The sequence below is a fragment of the Gracilinanus agilis genome, chromosome 3 (genome assembly GCF_016433145.1).
Source record: "Gracilinanus agilis isolate LMUSP501 chromosome 3, AgileGrace, whole genome shotgun sequence".
Lineage (NCBI taxonomy): Eukaryota > Metazoa > Chordata > Mammalia > Didelphimorphia > Didelphidae > Gracilinanus > Gracilinanus agilis.
In genome coordinates this window covers 25,205,646-25,230,576 of record NC_058132.1, presented here as the reverse complement: position 1 = coordinate 25,230,576, position 24,931 = coordinate 25,205,646, and the positions used below count along the sequence as shown (strand labels likewise).

Here is a 24,931-nt window from a genome sequence, read left to right as displayed (position 1 = left end):
GCGGGTGGGGGAGGGGAGGGCGGGGGGCCGCGGCCCGGGCGGCCCCGGACCACGTGGGCCTCGTGCCTGACCACGCTCCCGCCCTCGTGCTTCCCCAGCTTCTGATCCCTTCTTCTGGTGTTCGCCTCCCCCCCTTTCCCCTGTCCTCCTTTCCCCTTTTCTTGTCCTTCTCCCTCCTCCTTTCGCTCTCCTTGACCCTCATATCTGAGCAGATTAAGTCAGGGACCCCCTCCCCGCTTAAAAGGCTTGAGGTCGAATCGCTCCCCGCACTTTCTTGGGGAAATAAGTGGGGAACTTATTTCCGAGGAGGCTCCTTCTTCCTTAGGAGACTTCCCTTTAAAAACTCATTTATTTATTTTTTAGGGAGTGGCTTGAGGAACCCTGGCTTCCGAGAGACTCGGGGCCGGAGGAGAAGGCAGGTGCCCCAGGGGTGGGGGGGCGATTTGCTGGGTTGGGTGAGGCCAGAAACAGGAAATGTGTCACCATGTCTTGTGCTACCTCCAACCCCACCCGCCTCCCTTCCCTCCGCTTCAGGGGCTCCCCGGGAAGCGGTGGGGCTCCAGGTATTCCCCACCCCAAGGGCCCCATCTCCCTAGGACCCTTATTTGCCTCTCCTTGGAGTGCATAACTTGTCTTGTCCTTGCAAAGGGAAAAACACCCCATTTCAAAGCCACAAGCACAACTGTTGGGTGAGCATTTTGTTTTGAACCCCTTACTTTCCGACTGCTGCCAGCCTCCAGTTGGAGAAAATAAACAGATGAGCACATGACTGTTTGCCAAGCCCAGGTTTTTCTTCAGGCTGCCCCCTCCCCTCCTGGGGATAGGTGCTTTACCACAAGCTGCTTACACTCATTAGCAGGCCTCTAAGGAATTCTCTTATGTCAGAAGTGTATGTCATGCAAGGGGTTGGGATGGTAAGTAGTCTCTTTTATTCAGTAATTAAATTAGATCTCTCTTTCCTTCCTTCCTTAGCTCAAGGCCAAAGTGATGCTATTAAGAGTTAGTTTGTTGAAACCAGGACCTCTAAGCCTGTTGGCTGAGTTAGAGTTGCACATCCTTTCAAGCTAATCATTTTAGTTGGCATTTATCTCCCTGAAAGTGCACAGTTTTCTTTTTTTTTTTTAAAAAGTCTACTGTATCCTTCTCAAATAGTAACTGACAGAACCCTACACTGTGGTCTCCATTTGACCTTTTTGCCCCTCAGATCCATTGCTTGGTCTCCAGCCTTCATCCCTTAATGAAGAAAGTGGATACTGTGTCCATATGCCAGTCCATTCCTATGTACATAGGACAGAAAAGTGGGATCTGCCCTTGTTTATTGATGCCGCCCTCCCGGCTGCTTCCCCTCCCCTTTGCTGTGGGTGAAGCAGTACACTGGTTTTCTCTCACGTCTTCTCCTGTGTCTTACAGTGTTTCAGTCGATACTTGACGGAAGGTTAAACTGACCAAGTCATTTGTAACATACTGTTGAAGCACAAACTCTGTGAACTGTTCAGTCCCAAGCTTCTGGCTGCTTCTACTGTTCCTTTGTTAAGCACGTGCCTTACAGTGAAAAGTTCATGTGAATATTCGAATGTGTTACACTCAATCATGGTGGTCAGTACACCCCTCTGCCCTGCCTCCCACTATATACCTCTGTCCTTCATGTACAAAGAAAAAAACACCAACAAAATGACTTGCAGTATACCTACCTACCTACCGTACAGTCAATGTGTTTTACAAGCATAAGTATCTTTGGAAAATACAAAACACATGTTGAACCCCGTTGTCCCCTTTTGCCCTGTGTTGGTACCCTACAAATAAGGGCCCTGCATATGTTGTCGTTAGTGAAACCCTTTATCATCCCTCACATACAGTCCCTACCCCATCCACAAGTATGTGTTTGACCTTTTGGTAACTATTAAAAAGGACTCACTTTTGGGAAGGGGGGAAGGAACCACTTGTCCAGACTCCAGTTAAGCTGACCACTGTGCCCTCCTGTGTTCCCCCTGCTTTCCCCACGTTTGTGGCTTCATAACCTCTTGGGTCTGACCTGCTGCCAGGGATCATGTGTCTGTGATCTCCGGCTGAGAGGGAGAGCCTAGTGTGACCACACAGTGCAGCATTGTGACATAGCAATAGAAGCCAAAGCAAAGATGTCTGAAGCACCCACAGGGAGCACATGTTGTGAAAAATAGTTATTCCTAGGACCAAACTAAAGGGAACTGAATTTGTTTTAAGTTGATGTCAAGTTTCCCTTCTAGTGTGCAGTCCACCCCCATCCCTAAAGAGGCCAATGGCCAAGAATAGCTACCAGCAGCTTTCCATTCCTGTTTGAAATGAGAGACCTTCTTTCAGCAAAAGCTTGGTGCTTGGGTTAGTGGAAAAGGATGCTCATTTTCTTTTAAAGTTTTTTGCTTTTTAGATTGAGTATATTGAACATTGCATATTCCAAAGTGAAACAGTTTTTAAAAAATAGTTGAAACTGTTTCTCTTGTCATTTGAGTCCTCTTCAAATACAGGGTACATTTTGGGCCTTTCTTCCTCACCAATTTCCCACTACTAATATAGATCGGTACCAATGTGTATTCTTTCCAGTTTAAAAGGAAAATGAAATTTAATTCAGCCAAGCAAAACAAAAAAAACAAAAAAAAACCCAACAAAAAAACCAAAACCCTAGCCTTACACATCAGGTTTGTACTTTTGTTAAATTATTCTTTGCTACAGTATCACTTTTTAAAAAAGAAATAACTGATGTACTCAGTATAGTTCAAAACCAAATTCCTGGATGTTGCAAAGAAGAAAGGGGATATTTAGAGAATCCTTGTCAGCACATCTAGTAAATAACGCATTTAAAGGGGTAGCAGAAATTCTGTTTCATAGACTGCCTTCTGAAGAAGTCATTTCTGTATGTAACCAGTTAAAATTAGTTTCTCCAAGTGTCACAGAGTTTTTCCCCTCCTAGTCTAAGTAAAAACCATTAGGGCTTACTATACATGAACAAAAACCTCCCAAGAGAAAAATGTTAGAAATGCCAGAAGCCAAGGTCCTCCAAAAATCAGCTTACTTTCCCAAATAGGGTGTGTTTGAAATGTATATCCTGACCTCAGTCTCACAAACAGTGGGTGGATCTGAGTAGTGTTATATTTTATATTCCTCAAAACCCTCAGGATTCCATAGAAGCAGCTGTTTGGAGATGCTCTCTTCCTTCCCTTCCTGCCTCTTTTTTTCCCCTCTAGCTAGAAATGTTCCTCCCAGAGGAGTGTGTTCTTGTCTTGCTCCTGAGACTTAGGGTTTGCCTGTTTGTTTCCTTATTTGCAAGGTTAGAAATAAACATTTGATTATAAGCATGAATGAAGGTTCTAGATTTGTTGGTAAAGTTCTCTCTTGTGCCGTGTTAATTTATTTTCAGGCAAAGTGGCCTGGTTCTTGCTCCCTTTAATTTTTTTCTTCTTCAACATAGGAAAAATAGTTACTTTGGGGATGCCATTCTTTGTAACAAGTAATGCTTCTGTGTTAAGTTATGCAGTGGTTGGAACCATTGAAACAGAAATGAGGTTTAGATGATATATTTCATAGCAGAGCGCAGGCCAGATCCCAGGAAAACAATACTATGACCTGAATATGTTTCTAACTAAAAGATTTCAATGGTCTGCTCATTTGAAGCTATAACTTATAGGGGTAAAATTCCAATGCCTTAAGAACGTATAGGACTTTGCAGTTCTTTGTAATGGGATTTTTGTGTGTCCATGGGTCTGACCCATCCCCCCTCTTGGGGGTCCTAGTTTGCTCTGGAAAATGAGGCTATTGGACTAGATCTCCAAAGGCCTTTTCATTTCAGGCTTTGTTAAATTGAGTGGCACAACAGAATAATGCGGAGCCCATAAGAATAATGGAATGACTGAGTATGCCGTGTGGAACTCAGTGTCAGATTAGCTAAGAGATTTGGAAGTGAAGGCAGAAGAAAATGACATACTTGGATGAGACTTCTAGAAAGGGGCTGTTTAGTGGCCCTATTTATTTGGAAAATGAGAGACTGAGATGAGGCAGCCCTTCCAGCTCCAGCTGTTTGTGAATTTAAACCTATTCTTGGAGGTTTGCAAAAAGTCTTGATTAAACTGAAAATGTCTGTAGGCCGCCTACGTCTTCACTGCCAGAGAGCTGAGCAGGCAGGTGGGACATAATCATTCAGCCAGAGTAATTCTGATCAAAAGGGTGAGGCTTGAACTCTCAGGATTTGATGGTCTGTAGGGCTATATGTATAGGTGATAGAGAAATGAGGTGAATGGGTCCATTTTTATCTAGGTAGATGGCTGGCACAGGGATCCCCATAAAGCTGGTGGCAGGGTTGTGTCCTGCTTATCTAGGCATCTAGGTGGACATTGTGTTTGACTTCATACAGTACTGGAATGGTTCTCATAATAAGGATTGTGGCTGGGTCTTTGTTTTCTTATTGAGTATTACCTTACCATGGCTTTTTCTACTATGGGATAATCATTAGCTTGGTGTGGATGAATCGACTTAATGTATGTTTACAGTTAAGGATTGGTGGTTGCAAACCATTTTCAGACAACAATGAAATGTGATTACCAGAATGATCCTCTGGCTTGCATTTGGTGAGAGAGGAATTGGGCTCATCCTGTTTTCTTTTGGAAGACAGAACCAATGCCAGTCCTTGTTGTGGAGCATTCATTTATAGGGGGGGAGAATTTGGGGACTAAGTGACCCCAGGCAGAACACTACTCTTCACTCTGCATTCTTAGGGTCTGGTATGTTTGTGGGGACCAGTCAGCAGAGATATTTGCAGAGAAGCTACCTTGTTTAGCTTTCTGAAGGCTCTAGTCAGTTTAAATTGTGATCTGCATGAATTGGGTTGTTGGGGTTGAAGACTTTTGAGGAATATTTGAGTTGTTTTCTTTTTGGATACTACTATCTTAAGCTGTGTCAATGACTGATTCTGCTAAATCCTCAATGGCCGGCTGGGGAAAGAGGTGGAAGGTTGGTCATTAGTGCAAATTAATACCTTGTCTTGGTGTGCTTGGCTCTGGTGGTGTTTCTTCCATTAACCTACCCCAGTGACTTGGGGCTCACTAGTGTTGTGATTTAGCGTCTTATCCTCAATTTCCTCTTCTTACCTATTACCTTACCTTATTAGTGGGTTGGAAGATTTTTTTGGTGTCAAGCCTCTGTTGTTCCTGCATCTAGGCTCGTCCCCACTTTTTGAGAAGAGAAGGCTGGGGAGGCTGCAGGCATCCTCGGGCCATTTGTTCTGGGCTTTTAAAGGAGGGGAGATCTTCATCAGACCATATTTTCCCTTTTTCTTTTTGTCTGCCTCTAAACAACTTCTGGTGTCAGTGAGGAAAACTACTTCAGAGCCAAGTCTTAAGTTTTGCAGTATTCAGTGCTGGCCAGATGAGTGAATGATGCTCACACCTCTTCTTAGCTGTGTGCCTTTAATGTATCTATAGACCTGGACTTCAGTACACCTAGAAGCCTTAGTCTGCAGCTAGTTCAGCAGTGACTAAGCTGAGTCTAGTGTGGGATCAGAATCCTACCATGTTTGGGAACTGTAGTATATGTGCCATATGATTGAGATTGTTCAACGGCCCAGGCTAAAATTTAGTCTTTGAGACTCAGTGGCACCAAGGGCCTGATGGTTGGGATCATGGAAAAAATTATATCCTTGGATGGGTTAGAGTTGAACCTTAACTTCTGGGTAATGGTGTGGATTGTCATGGAGACTCTTGTCTAACTGAAGGATAGAGCTCACTGCTTGGCTAGCAAGATCCATGGAGTTTGTATTAGAGTCTTTCTGGCTTTAATATTCCCAAGCCAAAGGGAATTCATTAGCAGATAAGAGACCTGTATATGGTCATGAAGCCCTTGGCATTCAGTGAGGAGCAAGAGACTGGCCTATTCCCCAGAGCCAGTCAAGTCATCGGGAGTGTTCCAATCCATTTTCTTTTAAACTGAATTATGTCTCCCATGCTAGTGGCTGCTTGCCTGAAGTTACAGGATGGCACGAGCCAGGGGTTCATTTTGTGGGCTGTTGCAGTTCATTTTAAGCCCTATTACTTGGCAGCCTTGTATGTAGGAGGTAAATATTTGTTGAATGAATGAAGGAATAGAGCCTCTGAAGAACACCAGCAGAGTATTAATGAGTTCCAGTTGCCTATTGGTGTGAGTCTCCATTCCCACTTAGATGGCAGTGACAAGAGTATGGAGAATGGAAATCTTTAGTGAATTTAGAAATATCATGTGTCACTGTAGCAGGAGTTCTAGTCTCAGCTCTTCCATGTCCTACAATGTGGGACAGGCCACTTGACTGAGCCTTAGTCTGTCCGTCTGCACAGTTAGGGTTGGAGCAGAGGATTGCCAAAGTCTGTTCAACTCAAAAATCATGTGAATTAATGAAATTGATTTTCCTGTAAGAGTGAAGCCATATAGCAGTGATTCCCAAAGTGGGCGCTACCGTCTCCTGGTAGGTGGTGCAGTGATCCAGGGGAGTGGTGATGGCCACAGGTGCATTTATCTTTCCTATTAATTGCTATTAAAATTAAAACAAATTAATTTCCAGGGGGCTAAGGAATATTTTTTTCTGGAAAGGGGGCGGTAGGCCAAAAAAGTTTGGGAACCACTGCCATATAGCAACCAACATTTAGTGGGTGCCTACTGTGTGCCAGGTATTGTGAGGTGGGGTCTGGTCTGGTTTGAAAACTGGATTATTGGTGCCTTTCCTCCAAGTATTTGGAAATTGGGCTTCCTGGAGTTGATACCAACATTATTGGCCTTGATTAGAGCCATCCTGAGGCCCAAGTTGTCAGAAAGGTTAGGAATTCAGAGTTTTCTGTGAACACGTCCATTTGAGAGGTTTGCCTGAGAGGAAACTCTAGGTTGGTGAACTTGGTCTGGTCATGGTTGGTAAGATTTTTTTAGTTAAGTTTAATATTGCCTTGGAAAAGTTTATCTGAAGCTACATTTTACTGTCACTCAAATAACCTTTTTAAATGGTTAGTCCAGGGAGTAGCTGTTTTGGTGGTGGGAAAAAGTCCTTTAAGTTCTCTAAGTCAGTTCCAGTTGCCGTCCCCAAGGTAAGTCTTACTTTACGCAGTAGCCAGATGCAAAGACTCTGCCTAAGAGGATTTCATCATTGGAGCTACCCCTGTACCCAGACTAAGCCGCATAGGACATAATAGGCAGGTGTGAAGATCTTCACCCTGGACTGAGACTAGAAGCCCAGATTCTCTTTCCTTCCTGAGTATCCCTGGACAAGTCACCTAAACATTCTCTCTCTGCTTCTCCTCCCATCTATAAAGCTAAGCAGATCATTTTGGAATTCAACACCCTTGGTGATTTTATAACTCTAGGACCCTTGGACTTCTCTACTCCATTACATGGAGTTAGATCTTTAAAATCTAATAGGGTGCTGACACCCTTGTTTAAAAACTAAAATGGTAAATGCCAATTCTAGCAGTTCTTATAGACTATTTCTAAGTCCCTGGGGCCCAGGTGTGTTATCTTCTGCCCTGGCTGTTAAGCATTTATCTGCCTGCTCTTCCCAAAGCCCCCTGCTTGGGAGTGGGGGACAGGGAATGAGATGTTTGTTCTTTAACTCATGATTGATGTCTTATTGCCTTAGTTGGAATAGACAGCATGAATTCAGGGTGAGGGGCTGTGATATCCTATGCTTTTATCATTCCTTTAAGTTTGTATTGTGCTTTTTTACTTTTCAGAATGTTTTATTAGCCCACTTGGTCCATACAATATCCTTTTTGTGAGTGGTGAAGGTAGGTCGTAACCGAACCTATTTTACAGGTGAGGAAATTGATGGCTGCAAAGGTTAAAGTGACTTGTGTAGGTGGAGGCAGAGCTGCTACCTGGGGCGTCTTTACTTGTATCCAGATGCTTTTGTGGGCTCCCTGGAGATTGGTACATTGTTTAATTCCCCGGAGATGTTTAATACATCGGAGGTTTACTGAATTCAAAGCAAAGCAAACGGGAATAGATGATGCTAGTTGAGGATTGCTTTTTTTTCCTTACTCAGTTTCTGCTTGGTGTGACAGTCTCCCTCCAACTTTCAGAGGTAGCTAGTGTTAGCACATTGCCATGGAAATCATAGGATGATGTCATAGATACTGGGCTGTGACCACACTTGAGAATTGTGAAAGGGAGGCTAGACTATCACTCTTTTTCTCTTGATTAATGAACCTAGGTAGCAAGGACACAGCAAAACATGTGAAAGCCCAAAGGTTTATTTCAAGTTTCTGGTCCTGAAAATCCTTGAACCAGGTTTATCATGGTGGTGACGTGACTTTACCACTTAGACCCTGGGAATGCCGCGGAGACCTTTCTTAGGAACCTGGCAGAGCCCTCAAATTATTTTCTAAAAGAAAAGCTTTATCTAGTCCCACTAATTCCTAGTAAAATTTTTCCTGCAATGTCAGAGTTTAGGATTCCAGAGGAACCTAGTTAGGTCTATTGGTCAATTGCTAAACGTTTGTGAAAACTAGCCTGTTTTTAATTTTCGAGGGCTCGTTCCATTTGGGGCCATTTTCAACCCTCAGGATATATTCTGAATATCCTGAGTTACTGAACACTGAGAAAGCCTCCCTGGGCACTCAGTAAATTTAGGGTTTGGGCTGCCAATGACCATAGCCTTGGCTAGCCAGCTGCCTTCTGTCAGTGGCTCCCATGCTCTACAGGTAACCCCCACCATTGCCATGAATGTTCATATTTCTTTTCCCTGGGTAGCTCTCCAATCATCTGTGCCCTCCTTGGTTTCACAGGTTTTTTTTGTTTTGTTTTTTTTTTGCATGTGTCTTGACTTCATTTTGCAAGCAGGGTCTATCATCTCTACTTCAGAGATTGGTTATTCCTTTTCTGCTTTTTTCAAGATGCTGGACTGCTTGTCTCTTAACCATTTTACCATTCACCCCTCCTCCCCCTCCCCAGTTCCCCATCCCTTCTCAGGAATAGGAGAAATATCAACTTAGTGATTTCGTTAGCAGAGCTCTTGAGACAGGATGTTGAAATGTCTTTAATTTCATCATTACCACTGCAAAGGATTTGACTGCATCGTTCCTCCTAGAAAAATGAGTTCTGATAAGGGAAACTTCCATTTTAGGGTTATTCAAGTAGGCTTGCTTAGGCTACCTGGCTAGTACTTCTGATAGGTAGCAATACACTTAAGGCGTTTTCTCCTATAGCTGTTGTTTGTTCCTGAACAGGGAGGACAGTTGTTGGAACCCAGTTAGGTACAGAGTGTGGTATTTGTTAAGTGTTTCTTGAGTCCTTTCTGTCTGCAGAGCTCAGGAAGCAGTGGCCCTGCTCATGTATTGTGTCCATTTGGCCCTTGGTTATTCTGTAGAATGGGCTTGCTGCTTATGAGATTTAAAGGTCCCTTAATTCTCTGAGTAGTAGGGTGCTTTGGGGAGGGGTGAAGTGTGGTGTAATGGAAAAGAACCCTGTAGTGAAAGTAAGGAAGGCCTGGGCTCCAACCTGGTGTAGAACCCTGGATTTGGAGATCCAGATTTGCCTCCCAGCTCTGCCTTTTAGTATTAGCAGCCTTATGATCCAGTCCCTTTATCATTGTGGGCCTCAATTTGCAGATGACTGTAAAAAGGAAGGGCTTGGACAAGATGATCTCATAGGACCTATGAACCCTGCAGGGACTAATTAGCTGGGTGATTTTGACAAGCCCCTTCCCAGCGGTGGGCCTCTTGTTTCCTGATCTCTAAAATGAGGGATTAGATTGGTTATCATCAAAGGTCACTGTGGCTTTAAGAGCCTACTTCTGTGTTTCCCAAAGGAGATGTATTTGTAAAGTACTCAGCACAGTGCCTGGTACATAGTAGGTATTTAATAAATGTTTGTTCTCTTCCTCTTCCCTTATCCTTTCTCCTTTTGTTCCCCATTGGATAAGAGTTAGGAAGGGGTAGAATTGGCTGTTTGATTTTGAACCCTTGTTTCCCTTGGTGACCTGGTCTGAATATGTCTAACTACAAACACAATGTCTTCTGGTTTTTGTTAAGTTTGACCTGCTGAAATTACTGAGTGATTTCCCCATTATATTTTCAGTGTAAGCTTTAGAAATGGAAGGATTCCTTGTCAAATCACTGGTGATAGTAAATTAGCCCCTAAAAAAGGTCTAAGTAAAATTTAGGACATTTCTTGTGAGATTATTTTGAGTCTTATTCTGCTTTATTCTGACAGAATTCAAGTAATTCTGTCCCATTTATTTTTATTTTGGGGTGCCCCCATTATTTTTGGTATCAATTATGTTCAATCTTAGAAAATGGCTAGGATCCAAATTAATTTTCTTTAGCAAACCCTGCTTCTCTCGACACTTTACATTTAGTATGTCTTTCACCATTGAACGTCAGCCAGTTGTGAGATGATCCGAAGAGGGGAGATTGAAGAACATGAGGTTATTAGAACTGCTCTGCAGGCTCAGACCCACGGCCCATCAAACCCAGTGTTCTCCTAATAAGTCCATGAAATGAGAGTTGGCGAGGGAACAGGGTTGTGTTCTGTGAGTTCAACCACAGAAGGTTAGGGATGCGCCACCACCCCGGCTTCCCTAATAAACCATTATGGGTCGGTCAATCATCCATGAATTTACATCCGATTTTTCTGAACCTGCTCTTTTCCCCCGAGTTCCACTTCAGGTTAATGAATGTCCTGGGGCTTTATTACCCAGGGTACAAAGTACAACCTCACTGAACACAAATGCTCCAGGAACTGGAAGCATTTTCAGAGTCTGAAGGGTCATCTAGGATAACCCAGACCTTCAGTGCAAAATATAAAGTGTGTCGGACTATTTCCTTCCTTCTGGAATAGAGGTCATGAGCAGGTGTGAAGGAAAATCTGCCTGTGATGATTGGAAGGCTTCAGCTCTCAGTCTTCCTCTGAACATCCCTTCTCAATTATAGAGTACATGGAGCAGTTGTAGGACATTTTACTGAATTTATACTTGAGAAAATGGGGTCAATGGTAAAAGCCTAAGTCAGGGAAATGGAATTCTAGGGTGCTCTACTTTGGATTCACTGCCTGACCATAGGAAAGCCCCTTCCTCTCCGAGTCTGTTTCCCCCTCTAAAATGTCATCACCAACTCCACTCGCACCTTTAAGCAGGAACCTTCCAGCATTACAGTGTTGGTGTTGGGATTTGGCATTTTCTTTTTCTTTTCATTTGCTTTTTTTCATAGTGACCAAAAGGCCCCCTTATAAAACTTAAAGAACACCAGTTAATTCTCCTTTCTTTAGGTCTTTATACTATCTTAAGGTTCAGTGATGAGAATGCCTCACCTGCTATGTGAGTCCTTTCAATAACTCATCAGTACCTCCCACCTACAGAGTTGTGGCTCTCTTTGGTGAACTCGATGCTTGAGCAGGAGGCTGCTGCTGCGAGTCATTTATGTGAGAGGAGCAGCCACTGATGCCTGTCCCTGGTGGAGAGGTTTATGTTTGTCCCAGAGGGGTTTGCTATTCTTAGATGGATTCAATTAGGTTTTCCATTTAGGTCTCTCTGTGGAGTTCAGGGCTCATAGAGAGAGTGGCCTTAAAATGGATTAGTACACTAACTAAGCATACTAACATTTACTAACACGGGGGTCTGGGGGAAAGTACCAAGAGGAAAATGAGCTTCCTTTTTACAGGGGACCTAGTGGGAAGAGTTCTCACCATAACTTGGCATTTCCTGGAGCATAGTGGGGTTCCACTCAGGTGTCTAAAGTTGTACTTGGCAGAAATATATCCATGTCTATGTCTTCCCTGTGAGTCTACACTGTCTAAGCCTTTTGATTAGAAATTGGAGTGGATTCATTTGTTTGGGAAGACAGTGAGCTAAACTCTACCTGGTGTAGTTTGCTCACCTAGCTTGAGCCTTTTTTGATGGATTCCCTGATGCTTTTTGGTTTGGGAATAAGGGTAAGCAGACATTCCAGTTTTATCTAGGCAGGTTTATACTTTGAGGAGTGACAGTGGATACCTAGAAAAAGGATTCCAGATGGGAAGGTGGTGGTGGGAGTATTCTTAGTGACAGGTGAGGCCTATCTATATTTCCTCTTGCTGATTCTGACATTTTTTTAGACATCCTGTCTCAATTGTAGAGGTGGGAAAACAGAGTTGTAGAGATTTTTTTTGGATCTTAAGCTACTAATAAGATCTTTGAGATGGAATCATATTTTTTTTCTTGCTAGCTCTTTGAACTTGATTTCCCTTCCTTTTGGGAAGCTTACTGATCGATTGAAATGGATGAAATTTCTGTGGTTGGAAGCAAACATTCCTGGGGACTCTAGGGAAGGAATTTTGAAACTTCCCTCTCCTTTTATTTTCAGCTCCTGAGTTTTAAAGAGTGTGTCTATGGGTAAAGATAAGTATTCCCTGAGGTCCCTTCCTTCTTGATTCCTTCTTCCCTCCTCAAGGTACTTGTTTGCAGGTATCCTTTTGTTGGAGAACAGTTTAAATTTTCAGAGTAAGATCGAATGGGTGTGAGGCACAGAAATGGAAATATTCACTCTTAGGAGAGTAGATAATGCAGGCAAGTGCAGGTGAAGAGAGGAAGGGAGTAAGCATTCCTAGAGGGCCTACTGTGCCAGGCATTGTGTAAGCATTTTACAAAGATTCTTTCGATTCTTACAAAAACCCTGTAAGGTAGGTGCTGCTATTATTTCAGGAAACTGAGGCGGGCAGAGGAAAAATGAATGACTTAGTCAAGGTCACGAAGCTCAGAAGTGTATGTGGCTGGATTTGAACTCATCTTCCTGATGTACACCTAGTGCTCTATCCACTGGACGGGCAGCCAGAAGATAGGGACGGGGCTGGGGCGGGGCATTGTGTAGCTTTCATTTTAGCTCATTTTTCAGCCTGTCACATTCTAATGTCATCTCAGAAACTTAAGATTGACATAGTGGATATGGACATTTGGCTAGAGGCACAGGAGTTGCCCCAGACCTCCAGACTTCTATCTTCTTTCCTTAGAACTAGACATTTTATAGCACGTCACCACTTTATCTCTTCCTCTGTTTCCTACCTGCCTTCTTTGTCCCAGTTCTGGGTGAACTCGAGAGATTCTCTAGGATTATGGTAGTTATTACGGGTATTCTAGTGATAGTATAGACTTTCCTATTGCTACTTCTGTTCAGGATGGCAGTGCTAAAAGGGACAAAGTGATATTTTTAGGGGTGGTGAGGCAGAACAAGGACTCTAGGACCAAATGTCCTCTGAGGGATGTCCAGACCTCACCTCTATTATTCCTGTCTCTTTCTAGTTCGCTGTCTAGATCCATGTGTCTATCTATCTCTGTCTGTCTGTCTGTCTGTCTGTCTATAGAGAGTGATATAGATCTTATATCTTCAAATATAATAGGGACTCCTTTGTTCCCTATTAGATTTTAAAGGGCAGAACCAGAAGAAAAGCCTGGCCTAACAAAGTTACTTTAAAAACACATTCTCAAGTTGGGTTTTCTTTAATTTACAGGGAAGATGGAGAGTTGGAAGAAGGAGAACTCGAGGATGATGGGGCTGAAGAGACCCAGGATATCTCAACTGGGCAAGAAAGGAGCCGAAGAGAAAAGGGAGAGAAGCATCATAGTGATTCGGACGATGAGAAGGCTCACCGGAGAATGAAACGGAAAAGAAAGAAGGAAAGGGAAAAAGAAAAGAGGAGATCCAAGAAAAAACGGAAATCCAAGCACAAAGTAAGTTCTAAGGGGGAGTGGGGAAGGGGATGCTGATTTGGACCTATTGCTTCAGAGAATCTCTGCTTTTGTGGCTAAGGTTTTTCCTCTTCTATTCAGGTCAGCTTAAAATAAACAGATAGACATTTATTGAGCACCTAATAGTTGAGGGCACAGTACTGTGCTCAGCCCTGAAGAACAGTTCCAGAAATAAGGAACTCAAGGATCCCAGCCTGCAAGAATCCTTCTCCTTAGGGAGAATCAGACCAGGATTAGAATTGAAGTTGATGAGAGGGACAGAGTCCTCTGGCATTCCAAAGAAGGGAAAGACATTCTTCCTGTTTCTGATGGGGTGGGGTTGGGGTGATACATCTAGGTCCTTAGAATTGAGTCTAAAGGAGGTAGGATTTCAGGAGACCAGAAATTAGTGACAGGATCCAAGTTGGACAGAATAGAAATTGTTGAGGTAAAAGCAAGTGGTCTAGTGTGGCTGGAACCCAGAGAACCCAGAGGGGAGTATTAGGATGTTAATGGAAGACAGAGGTGGGCTGCTGTCAGCTGACTGTCAATCCCCTTGAAGCCACCCTAAGGAAGCAGTGTGTTTCATTCAGGGTGGACATGGGGACATCGGTGTGATGCAATCATTTAGTTGGCCAACAAACATTGTCTACCTCGTACTAGTCTCGGTATTAGGAAGGGTGACATCTTGAATATTTGTGTCACTCTCACCTTCGGTGTCAAAGCAGCAGATTCACATGTCTTGCACATATCCCCTTTTTTCTGCTCCAATTGGTATCACTCTAGGACAGGATCTTTGTACTGTTGTAGTGCCTCCTGGCAGGTTTTCTTGTCTCTGTTCTCACCCCAAACTAATCCATCTTTCATTCTCAGGGCAGAATATTTCTTACACACAGAGATAGCTCAGTCACTCATATTCAGTGGCTACTGTGACTAATTCAAATTCAGGTTCTTCTGTTCATTGTTCAAGGCTCTTGGTGCCATCTATTCTTTTGAATAGTTTTTGCTTTGCCCATCACTGTGATTATGGGCTTTTTGTTTACCCCACGACTAGGCTTGAAATAACCTCTTTATCTCCCTCTGTTATTTTAGAAAGAACCTTAAGCTTAGCTCAAATACTACAGAGACAGTTCTTTGCCTTGGAACCCTTGTGATGGTGTCAGTTACGGTTTGGGCTTGTTTCCTTTCCTGGATATAGGCCCCAGAGGACAGTGACCATGCCTTTGATCCTCCCCTGTCCAGGAGAGTTCTCTTTGCAGACAATAAACACATATTCAGTGTTTGCTGTTGCATTGGATGTAGGGAGAGCCAAGATTACAGGCACGTAGACGAATGAATAGCTTCCCTTGAGAAACCTGAGGAGAAGGTATATAGGCTTATCCGAGGAGGAGTACAGATGCTGGACGTGGACATTTGGGAGTGGACACAGATAATATAATTTTCCTGAGCTAACCTGTAAGGTCACAAGTGCTTTCTTCTGAAACAAAATCAGTAAATACTCTATCCTTTTATTCTAGCGACACGCATCTTCAAGTGATGATTTCTCCGATTTCAGTGATGACTCTGATTTCAGCCCCAGTGAGAAAAGCCACCGAAAATACCGAGATTATAGCCCTCCATATTCATCTGTGAGTACAGTGACTAAGTCATTAAATTGTACTGCGTTTATCTTTCTGCGAATAAGTAGGTGTCTCCCTGTTCTGGTATTCTGGAAACAGGTCAGAAGATGTTTGGGTTGGTATAGTGGAAAGAGCCCTCAATTTGTAATCTGAATTAAAATCCTAGCTCTGACCCAGACTGGCTATGTGCCCCAAGGTCAGGCAGGTCCCTTTGCTCCCCATTTGGAGCCTGTGCTTCTAGGCCTGATGTGACATGATGAGGATAGGAATGATGAGAAAAACAATGAACTCTATCCAGGACTCTTAAGGTGTGCAAAGCCCTTTCTATACAAGATCTCATTTAATTTGGAGTTAAGAAGACTTGGGTATAACTCTCGCCTACTGATATGAGCTGTCTGGATATGAACAGGCCTCTTCATCTCTATGAGCTTTGGTTTCCTTCTTTGTAAAACTGAGAGATGATAATATTTGAGAAATGACAATGTGTCTGTAATGCTCCAAAAGTCAGTTGTTATTTCAGTGTCTGTAAAATGGCATAAGAACATTTGTTCATTTTGCTTCATGAAGCCTTCGTTAGATGGCGTATGAAGTGCCACACTTGCATTGAGAATTGGAGAGGGGTTCCTTAGCTCTCTTTTCACACCCTAGTTTAAGATGTCAGTTTATTGAGGGGTTGGAAGGCCTCAGTTCTAGGCCTGGCTCTGCTCATAGTGCTCAGGTGGTCCCTGGACTTGGTTCCTTTCCTTTGCTGGGCCTCAGCTTTACCAGCAGCAAATGAGAAATTTGGACTAGGTGGTGTTTAAAGGACAGTTTAAAGGAAATGAAGATGTTTTTGTTTGGAGCCAGTCTGGTCCAACTCAATTTTCCTTTGTTTTCTTGGGTCCTCTAGTCTCACCAGCAGTATCCTTCATCTCATAATGCCCCTTTGTCAAAGAAGGGCTACTCAAAAATGGAGAGCAAGAATTATAGCATGTATGATGACTATGAGAATGAGCAGTATGGAGAGTATGAAGGGGAGGAAGAGGAGGACCTTGGAAAGGAAGAGTATGATGACTTCACCAAAGAATTGAACCAGTATCGACGAGCTAAGGAAGGCAGCAGCCGAGGACGAGGTAAGCTGTTGCAGAATGCAGGACATTCTCTACTGTAAAGATCCCTCCTTGTCCATTAAACATAAAGAAGCTTCTCTGCTAGGCAATGCAGACCAGAGATCAGCAACCTTTCTATGGTGGCTTGACTACCACTTGAGCCACTTCATCAGGGAGAAGTGGCAGAAGGAGGCAGCATGCAGGGTTGGCGGTGATTACCTAGAAGTTACTCCTCTTACTCCCAAAAGGTGATTTGGCTATGGTCCAAGACCCCACTTGACAGAGCTTTCTCCTTTGGCTCTAGAGAGTGGCCCCTTATGGGGCGGGCAGAAATGCCTACAGGGGCTTACCTTCTTTGCATATTGCCCAGCTCTCCCCACACACCTCTACACCTTGAGCCATCTTTTGTAGCAAAGAATTAAAAGGGGGAGAAAAATGCAGTTTAGAAAAATAGCCAACACATTAGCTAAGTTTGACAGTGTGAATGGTGTTCCACAGCCCTAATCTCTCTTATTGGTTTCTTCCTTTGACTCTATCCCGGATTCCAATTCTGCTCTCGCCACATTATTAATCATCTTTTAGGAGCCAGGGTCAGAGGGAGAGGCTACAGAGGCCGAGGAGGACGTGGGGGACCAAGAGGTAGAGGAATGGGTCGAGGAAATCGGGGAAGGGGCCGAGGTTCCATGGGAGACCATCCAGAAGAGGAAGAAGACTTCTATGAAGAAGAAATGGAAGTACGAGCTACTTTCCCTGGGTCATTTCTAATTTTGTGTCTGTTATGTCTTTAGGAAGGAACCCTTGTGGCATTCCCCAAAGAATGATTCGGGGTTCTGGGGATGGGGGCATGGAAACTAGATACTTGGCTCAGAAGAGTCTGAGGAATCTTCTCTTAAATGAAATTTCAAGGCTAACCCAAACCTTCATAGGTCTTTTAAGGAAAGGAAACCAGGGCTTGATGGAGACAAGGTGGGGTGCCCTTAGGGTCTATAGTATAGTTGTTCTCCAAATACGATGAAATAACCCCGGTATTCCATAGGTACAGATTTGGTTTCCTCTTCTATAGAATGAGGGGGTTGGAGTTGGTGGTCTCTGGTACCCTTCCATTTCAGACCCTCTGTAGGACTGTGATTCTAGTAGAGAGCACGTAAAATGACAAGTTTTCTATATCACATTTGATCTAAAACTATTTTCTTTGCCATCATCAGTTACACATTGTTTAAAAAGGAATTGGAGTGTAGAGATAAGTTCCATCTGTGGTTTGTGTAGAGAAAAAGGAACCAATTGTAATTAGGTGTCATAATTGTTATTCTGAATTTAAATAAAGAATTGTGTGTGGGAGGTGGGGGTACCTGCTGGCTGTGAGCAGAGGGAGACTGACAGTCCACTTGTCCCTGGCCTGCCGTTCTGTGAACATCTTGTCTTTCTGAATTGTAGTTTGGAGAGAATGAAGAGCTAATGGGTGAGGAGGAATATGATGAGTTCTCCAAAGAGCTGAATCAGTACCGCCGGCCCAAGGACGGCCGAGGGCGAGGTACGCAGTGGTTCCCAAGAGGTAACAGACTTGGCCGGACTCAAGAAGCTCGGGTGGGGGCTTGGCCCAGTCATCTACCTGGCAATGGCCATTGTGGGTGGGAAGGAGTGCTTAGCCGGTCCATTCTTCTCTCCGAAGGTTTAAGTCGAGGCCGAGGCCGCGGTTCGAGAGGCAGAGGCAAAGGCATGGGACGAGGGCGAGGACGAGGCGGAAGCAGAGGAGGGATGAACAAAGGTGGAGGGATGAACGATGATGAAGATTTCTACGATGAGGACATGGGAGTGAGTTGGATATCCTTTGGACTGGTCTGGGGGAGAAGAGTCAGGTGCCTCTCCTCAAGGGCCCCCTGCTGCCCTTAGACCTTGGGGGACAGTTGCTAAGGCTGAAGAGGGGCCCGTCCATGCTGCTCCCTGATAAACTTCCTTTACTTTGAGGGGTTCTCCCAATGAACAAGTGCTTGGGGGGATAAGGAGGGAACCCAAAGGCCATCTGAGGGGCTAGAGCCAGAGCCTGCCCCCGTGGGCCCTGACCTCTGCACTACTTGGGGTGTCCACGTGCAGACCCGCTGACCTTCTTGTGACTCCAACAGGATGGAGGGGGTGGTGGTAGCTACCGGAGGAATGACCACGACAAACCCCACCAGCAGTCGGACAAGAAGGGAAAGGTCATCTGCAAGTACTTTGTGGAGGGCCGATGCACGTGGGTAAGTGAGGGCCCCTCTGGCAGGGGCTGGGCACAGGGGGCCATGGGCAGAGGGATTGGTGACCCTTGCAGAGCCAAGCACAGACTTCCTAATGAAGTGCTTTCCCTCATGCCCTGATGTTGGTTGATGAGGAAGCTTTCAGGCTCTGCCGAGGCCAGGGGTCCCTTCTCCTGGGGTGTGATCAGACGGGTGGGGGAGGCCTGGGATGGCCCCCTCTGTCCTCATGGGTGGCATTGTTATCCTGTGTCCTTCTGCAGGGAGAGCATTGCAATTTTAGCCACGATATTGAGCTGCCCAAGAAGCGTGAGCTGTGCAAGTTTTATATCACAGGCTTCTGTGCCAGAGCAGAGAACTGCCCGTACATGCATGATATCCTTTGGCCTTTGGTTGGGTGGAGGGACAATCTTCTCCCCCCTTGCTCTGACTCTCCCAAGATCTCACCTCAGAGGTAGACCCAGAGGTCCCCCAAGATGTCACGGCCCAGTGGCCACCCACACTGTGCGATCCTTCTTGTTGGGAGGGATTGTTGGGGCTTCCTCGGAGAGAGCTCTGCTGGCTGGTCTCTGAATTGCCAGCAGCTGGGCGGCCCCTCAGGTTTGTTGGGGATACCCAGGCCCAGGTGTGTGCATGTGTGGGACCCGCTGTGTCCCCTGAGAAATGTGGCCTCCAGGCCAGCCCTTCCCCCATCCCTGACATCAAACATGTTTGCCTTGACCTCTGCAAACGTGATTTTCCCTGTAAGCTCTTCCACACAACTGGAAACTGTATCAATGGTGACGACTGCATGTTCTCCCATGACCCCCTCACGGAAGAGACAAGGGAGCTCTTGGACAAGGTAAACGGTTAGGGCAGATTGGGGAGGCTGGCTAGCCAAGAAACGGGGGACTATTGGGCCTGGCAGCTGTTGGAATTAGAGGTCTGGAGACTTGACAAGCCTGGAGGCTGGGGGTGGGGAGGCAGTACCTACTGTGTGCTAGGCCTCATGCCTACACCAGAGAACCAAAGAAAGGGGAGACCTGCTGTCAAAGAACTCCAGGCTCCCTGGGGAAGTAAATTCAGGGCAGGTGTTAGCAATACGGGGATCAGGAAAAGCTTCCTGGAGAAGGTAGAATTGGAGCCGGAACTTGAAGGGCAGTGAGGAGGAGCATTCCAGCATTCCAGACCTGGGGGGTAGCCAGAGCCTGGAGATGGAGGGGCTGCTGTGAGGAAGCAGCGGGAGGCCAGAGTGTTGGGGCAGGGATAGAAAGGGCTCTGGATGCCACATAGGCAATAGGCAGTCCTGGGAGTTCATTGGATGGGGGAATGACCCAGGCATACCCCCCCTCTGTAGAAAGAGGAGGATGGACTGGAGGCAGGGGAACCAGTTAGGAGGCCATTTCATTGTTTCGGGGAGAGTTAGAATAGTGAAGTATCCAAATCAGTCTAGAGTTTGTCATTGAAAAGGACCAGACGCTGGAGCTGTTTTGTGTAGAACATTGTAGTGTTTCTCCTCACTGGGCCGTGTTGTCTCCTGTATTCGGGCACCTCTAGGGAAAGGGCTACTGTTGTTTTTTCTTTGGGTCCCCAGCACTTGGCAGTACAGGGCCCAGCAGAGAATTCAGTAAATCTTTGTCAACAGGGGTCAGGTCTTTGCTGCCTTCAGCCTTCATGTATGTGTGTTTTTAGTAGTAAAAAGGAAAACTGGAACATACAGTTTCTCATGGGGAGGTGACTGATTAGAACCAGCTCTCCTGAGCCTTACAAACATGTAAGAGACCCTTTCTCTGAATGATTGTTATTAGAATCATGACTGGCACTTGGTGCCAGGGCACTGGTTACTATTAGTACCCTGGGGGCAGGAGAGAGTGTCCTGCTAGTTGTATTACAAGGTCAGTCTTCCTGATTCTAGCCATTCTCAGTCACTGCTCCTTAAGAACCCATGTCAGTATTTGGGAACAGGGGTTTTTGGTGGGGTGGTAGGCTAGCCATTCCCAGGCTTCCCAGCCTCAGCCCCTCAGATGCAAGTGGTTTTATCAGGGCTGCTCCCCTGGCCCTGCCACCAACTGTGTGACTGATAGGAAAACAGCTGCACTCCTAGTTTCTGGCTCCCCTATGAAGAACTAGGCAGCTTTCTCTTGATTAGCACCCTCTAGTGGGCTTTCCTTTTATGAAAACCACAGGCTCTGCTCCAGGCCCCAAATCACTCTTACCAGTGGCACGGAGCTTGTCTTTTCATCTTGGGTGTACAATCTAGATAAGAAAAAGGTTAAACTTGGTTAAAAAATGCCTTTCCCTAATAGAAAACTCAGCCACATAGAATCTTTAAAGTTGGGGTAGATAGAGATAGGAGGTCTAGGTGCAAATCCAGCCTCAGACACTTCCCAGCTGTGTGACCCTGGGCAAGTCACTTGACCCCCATTGCCCACCCTTAACACTCTTCCACCAAGGAGCCAATACACAGAAGTTAAGGGTTTAAAAAAAAATATAAAGTTGGAGTAGATCCTCAAAGCAAGATAATCTTCAAAGGGGGAAAAAGAAACTTAGTTATTTTAAAGGAAATTTATTTTAAAACTTTTTATTTAAATATTTCCCAATTACATATAAACATGTTTTAAAAAATCATTAAAATTTTTTTTGAGTTCCAAATTCTTCCCCTTCTTCACTTCCCTCCACCCTGGGAAGGCAAGTTTTTGATATTAGTTATCTACACGAAGTCTTGCAAGATATAGTTTCATATTAGCCACATTGTGAAAGAAAAAATATGTGGAATAAAATAATAAAAATAGATTGGGGAAAAAAGTCTGCTTCATCTGCATTCAGGCATCTCAAATTCGTCGTGTCTGAAACAGAATCCATTACTTTTCTCCCCATATTCTGAACTTCCCTCCTGACATAGGACACCACTGTCTTTGAGTCACTTAAATTAACAATCATTCTCTTTTTTACTTTTGCCCATCACCTCAAAAAAGTTTCCAAATCTTGTCATTTTAAAAACTTTAAATTTCATTTTGAAAATTAAAAATCATTTTTTCTCCCCACTATCTCTTTCTGTTGGGGGGGGAAAAAAAGAAAAACAAAAGCCTCCTAACAGATATAATAGTCAAACAAAACAGACTCCCAAAGCCATGTCTAAAAAATGTATATCTCATTCTATACCCATAGTCCATTGCCTCCCTTTCAAGGGTTAGGATAGCATTCTTCATCTTGGGCTCTCTGGAATTGTGGGTTTTTTTTTAATCAATTGCATTGATTAGAATTCTTAAGTCTTTCCAAGTTCTCTTACCAATTCTGGTTAGTGTATAAATTGTTCTCTTGGTTCTGCTCATTTCATTCTGTATCAGTTGATATAAATCTCTAGCTTCCTTTGAAACTGTCCCTTTCATCATTTCCTAGGGTATAATAAAATTCTATTACATTCATAAATTCTAGTTTGCTCAGCCATTTACAGTTGATGGGCATCCTCTTAATTTCTAGTACTTTAATACTCTTTAAAAACCCCAAACCTACCATAAGTATTTATGTCTATATGGCTCCTTTTCTTTTTTTCTTTGGTCTTTCCAGGTTTAGGTCTGTTTAAGTGATCTTACTGGGTCAAGGAGTTTGTACAGTCTAGCAACTTTTGGGCATAGTTGTCATTTATTTTATAGAATGGCTGTACCAATTCAACACTTCCATAAACCCTGGAGTGCTGGAGCAGAATTCTCTCTATCCTTACTGTTGTCTAGGCTGTAACTTTCATTACCAGCCACATGCCAAATGAACTCATTGACCCCTAGACAAAAGTAGAATTAATATGTTTGTTTTCCCACAGCCCCGCCAACATTTATCATTTTCCTCTTCTTTTGGTCAGTTTGATGGATATCGGGCAAAACCATAGAGTTAATTTAATTCAAAATTTTCTGAATTGTGATTCGGAACATTTTTTCCCATTGGCATATAAGTAAGTAGTATGAATTTCTTAGGAAACATCTTATTCCTATCCTTTGACTATTTATTAGTTGGGAAATGGCTTTTAAACATTTATATCACTTATTTTATTAATGAGACTTTTATCAGAAAAACTTGCTGCAAAGATATTTTATTGGTTCCCTGTTTCTTTTCTAATTTTAGCTACATTGGTTTTGTTGGTGCAAAACTTATGTGTGTGTGTGTGTGTGTGTGTGTGTGTGTGTGTGTGTGTGTGTGTGTGTGTATATATATATATGTGTATATATAGTTAGTGGTATCTTCATTGTGATCTTCATTCTTATTTTGGTCATGAACTCTTTCCCTATCCATGGATTTGAAAAGTAATTTCTGCCTTGTTCTTCTTATTGGTTTATGATGTCACCTTTTATGGGTAGCCTGTATCCATTTGGAGCTTCTCTGGCTATGTGATGTGAGATGTCGATTAGTTTCTGCCACTTTCCTTTCTAGTCTTTCCAACAGTTTTTTTTTCAAATAATGAGTTCTTTGTACCACAGTAGTTGGATTCTTTGGGTTCAAAACATTAGGACACTAGATTTGTTTGCTTCTGTATAGTCTGTACCTAATAATAAATAATAATAATAACAATTTATTATCATTTAATAATGAACAAATTTATTTTACAAATGATTATATTGCATGAATATTATGTGGAACAATGTATAATAAGTTATGACAAATTATATTTACCATGTAATATTAATTATGATAATGATAATTATTATTAGTCAAACATTAAACTTGTAGGTTTGTTTGCTTCTTTATATTCTTTATCTAATCTGTTCCACTGATTGACCTTTCAGCTTTTTAGACTACCAAATTGTTTTGGTGGTTTCTGCTTTGTAGTTTCCTTCCCACATTTTTTCATTTTTTCCCTTGAGTTTCTTGACCTTTTTGTTCCTCCAGATGAATTTTGCTATAATTTTCCCTAAACTTTTTTTTTTTTAAACCTTTACCTTCCCCCTTAGAATGAATATTCTGTATTGGTTCCAAGGCAGAAGAGTGTTAAGGGCAAGGCAATGGGGGTTAAGTGACTTGCCCAGGGTCATACAACTAGGAAGTGGGTGAGGCTAGATTTGAACCCAGTACTTCCCATCTCTAGGCCTGACTCTCAATCCACTGAACTACCCAGCTACCTCCTCCCTAAGCTCTTTAATCCTTTGGTTATTTGATTGGCATGATGTTCAAAGTAAATTAATTAGGTAATATTGCCACTTTATTGTATTGGCTTAGTCCACCCTTGAACCATTAATATTTCCCAGTTATTTAGGTCTGTATTTCTATGAAGGGTGTCTTGTAATTATATTCATATAGTTCTGGTGGGATTCTTGCCAGGTAGATTTGCAAGAATTTTATGCATTCTGAATTTATTTAAAATGCAGTTTTCTTCTCCAGTCTCTTCTTGATTGGTTTTGTTGGTGATTGCTGATGATGTATGTGGCATTATTGCATATCCCATACATGCCTTTGCTGAAGAGACTGTTTCAGATCTCCTACTTTTCCCTCCACAGTGTGCCTGACAGCCCTTCTGACTGGTCTTCCAGGCTCAGGTGTCTCTCCTGCTTCCTGACCCCTGTCAGTGTTTTCTGTGTTTATTTTTTGTACTCACCTATAGGCTTTTGTAGTTCCCAAGGGTAGACTATAAGCCCTTCGAGGGCAGGGACAATTTCATTTTTGTCTGTTTCCCCTCAGTGCTTAAGTCATTGGCATATAGTGGGGGCTTGTTGGTAGGCCACCCTAGACAGAAGAGATTGTGAGGGAACCGTTTGTCAGGAGGGGAGAGGAGCAGAAAGATGCTAGGAGCCATAGTCCAACTGTAGAAAGCTTTACAGGCCAAGCAGAGGAACACGATCGGTCATTCGGGAGTCACTAAATAGTTTTAACTAGGAAGGACCATGAGGAAGAGGGCTCAGTCAGAGCCCCAGCACCGCCAGAGGAGACTCTGGCTTCTCCATGGTGATGCCTGGTCCTTGGGGTCCCTGAGGGAGCGGTCAGCTGGGTACCAGGTGCTCCTGTGGTTAGTCTGGTGGCCCCTCATCCACTCAACAGCTGGCCCTCATTTCTGTCCCAAGTCAGGTTTTATCTCCAGACCATGGCTTCAGACAGGAAGCGGTCAGTGCCACCCCCTTTCAGCCCACCCTCATGTCTGTTCCCTTGTCTCCTCGTCAGATGTTGGCAGATGATGCAGAAGCTGGTGCAGAAGATGAGAAGGAAGTGGAGGAGCTGAAAAAACAAGGCATCAACCCTCTCCCTAAGCCTCCTCCAGGAGTCGGCCTCCTGCCCACCCCGCCACGGCCCCCAGTGCCCCCGGCGCCGACGTCTCCCAATGGCAGGCCTGTGCCTGGAGGCCCCCCTCCTCCACCCCCACCC

At 44.0% G+C, this 24,931-nt stretch overlaps 1 protein-coding gene across 1 annotated transcript in view; it reads left to right on the top strand.

The window, feature by feature from the left end:
• Positions 1 to 474: 474 nt before the first annotated feature.
• Positions 475 to 24,931, top strand: part of ZC3H4 (zinc finger CCCH-type containing 4) — a 29,937-nt gene continuing 5,480 nt past the window's right edge. The window contains 14 exon segments of the mRNA XM_044667331.1: positions 475 to 495; positions 497 to 522; positions 524 to 638; positions 640 to 689; positions 13,459 to 13,678; positions 15,193 to 15,303; positions 16,184 to 16,406; positions 16,965 to 17,116; positions 17,817 to 17,934; positions 18,052 to 18,194; positions 18,503 to 18,616; positions 18,874 to 18,985; positions 19,342 to 19,451; positions 24,731 to 24,930. Coding sequence (XP_044523266.1) covers positions 475 to 495; positions 497 to 522; positions 524 to 638; positions 640 to 689; positions 13,459 to 13,678; positions 15,193 to 15,303; positions 16,184 to 16,406; positions 16,965 to 17,116; positions 17,817 to 17,934; positions 18,052 to 18,194; positions 18,503 to 18,616; positions 18,874 to 18,985; positions 19,342 to 19,451; positions 24,731 to 24,930 — 1,715 coding nt within the window.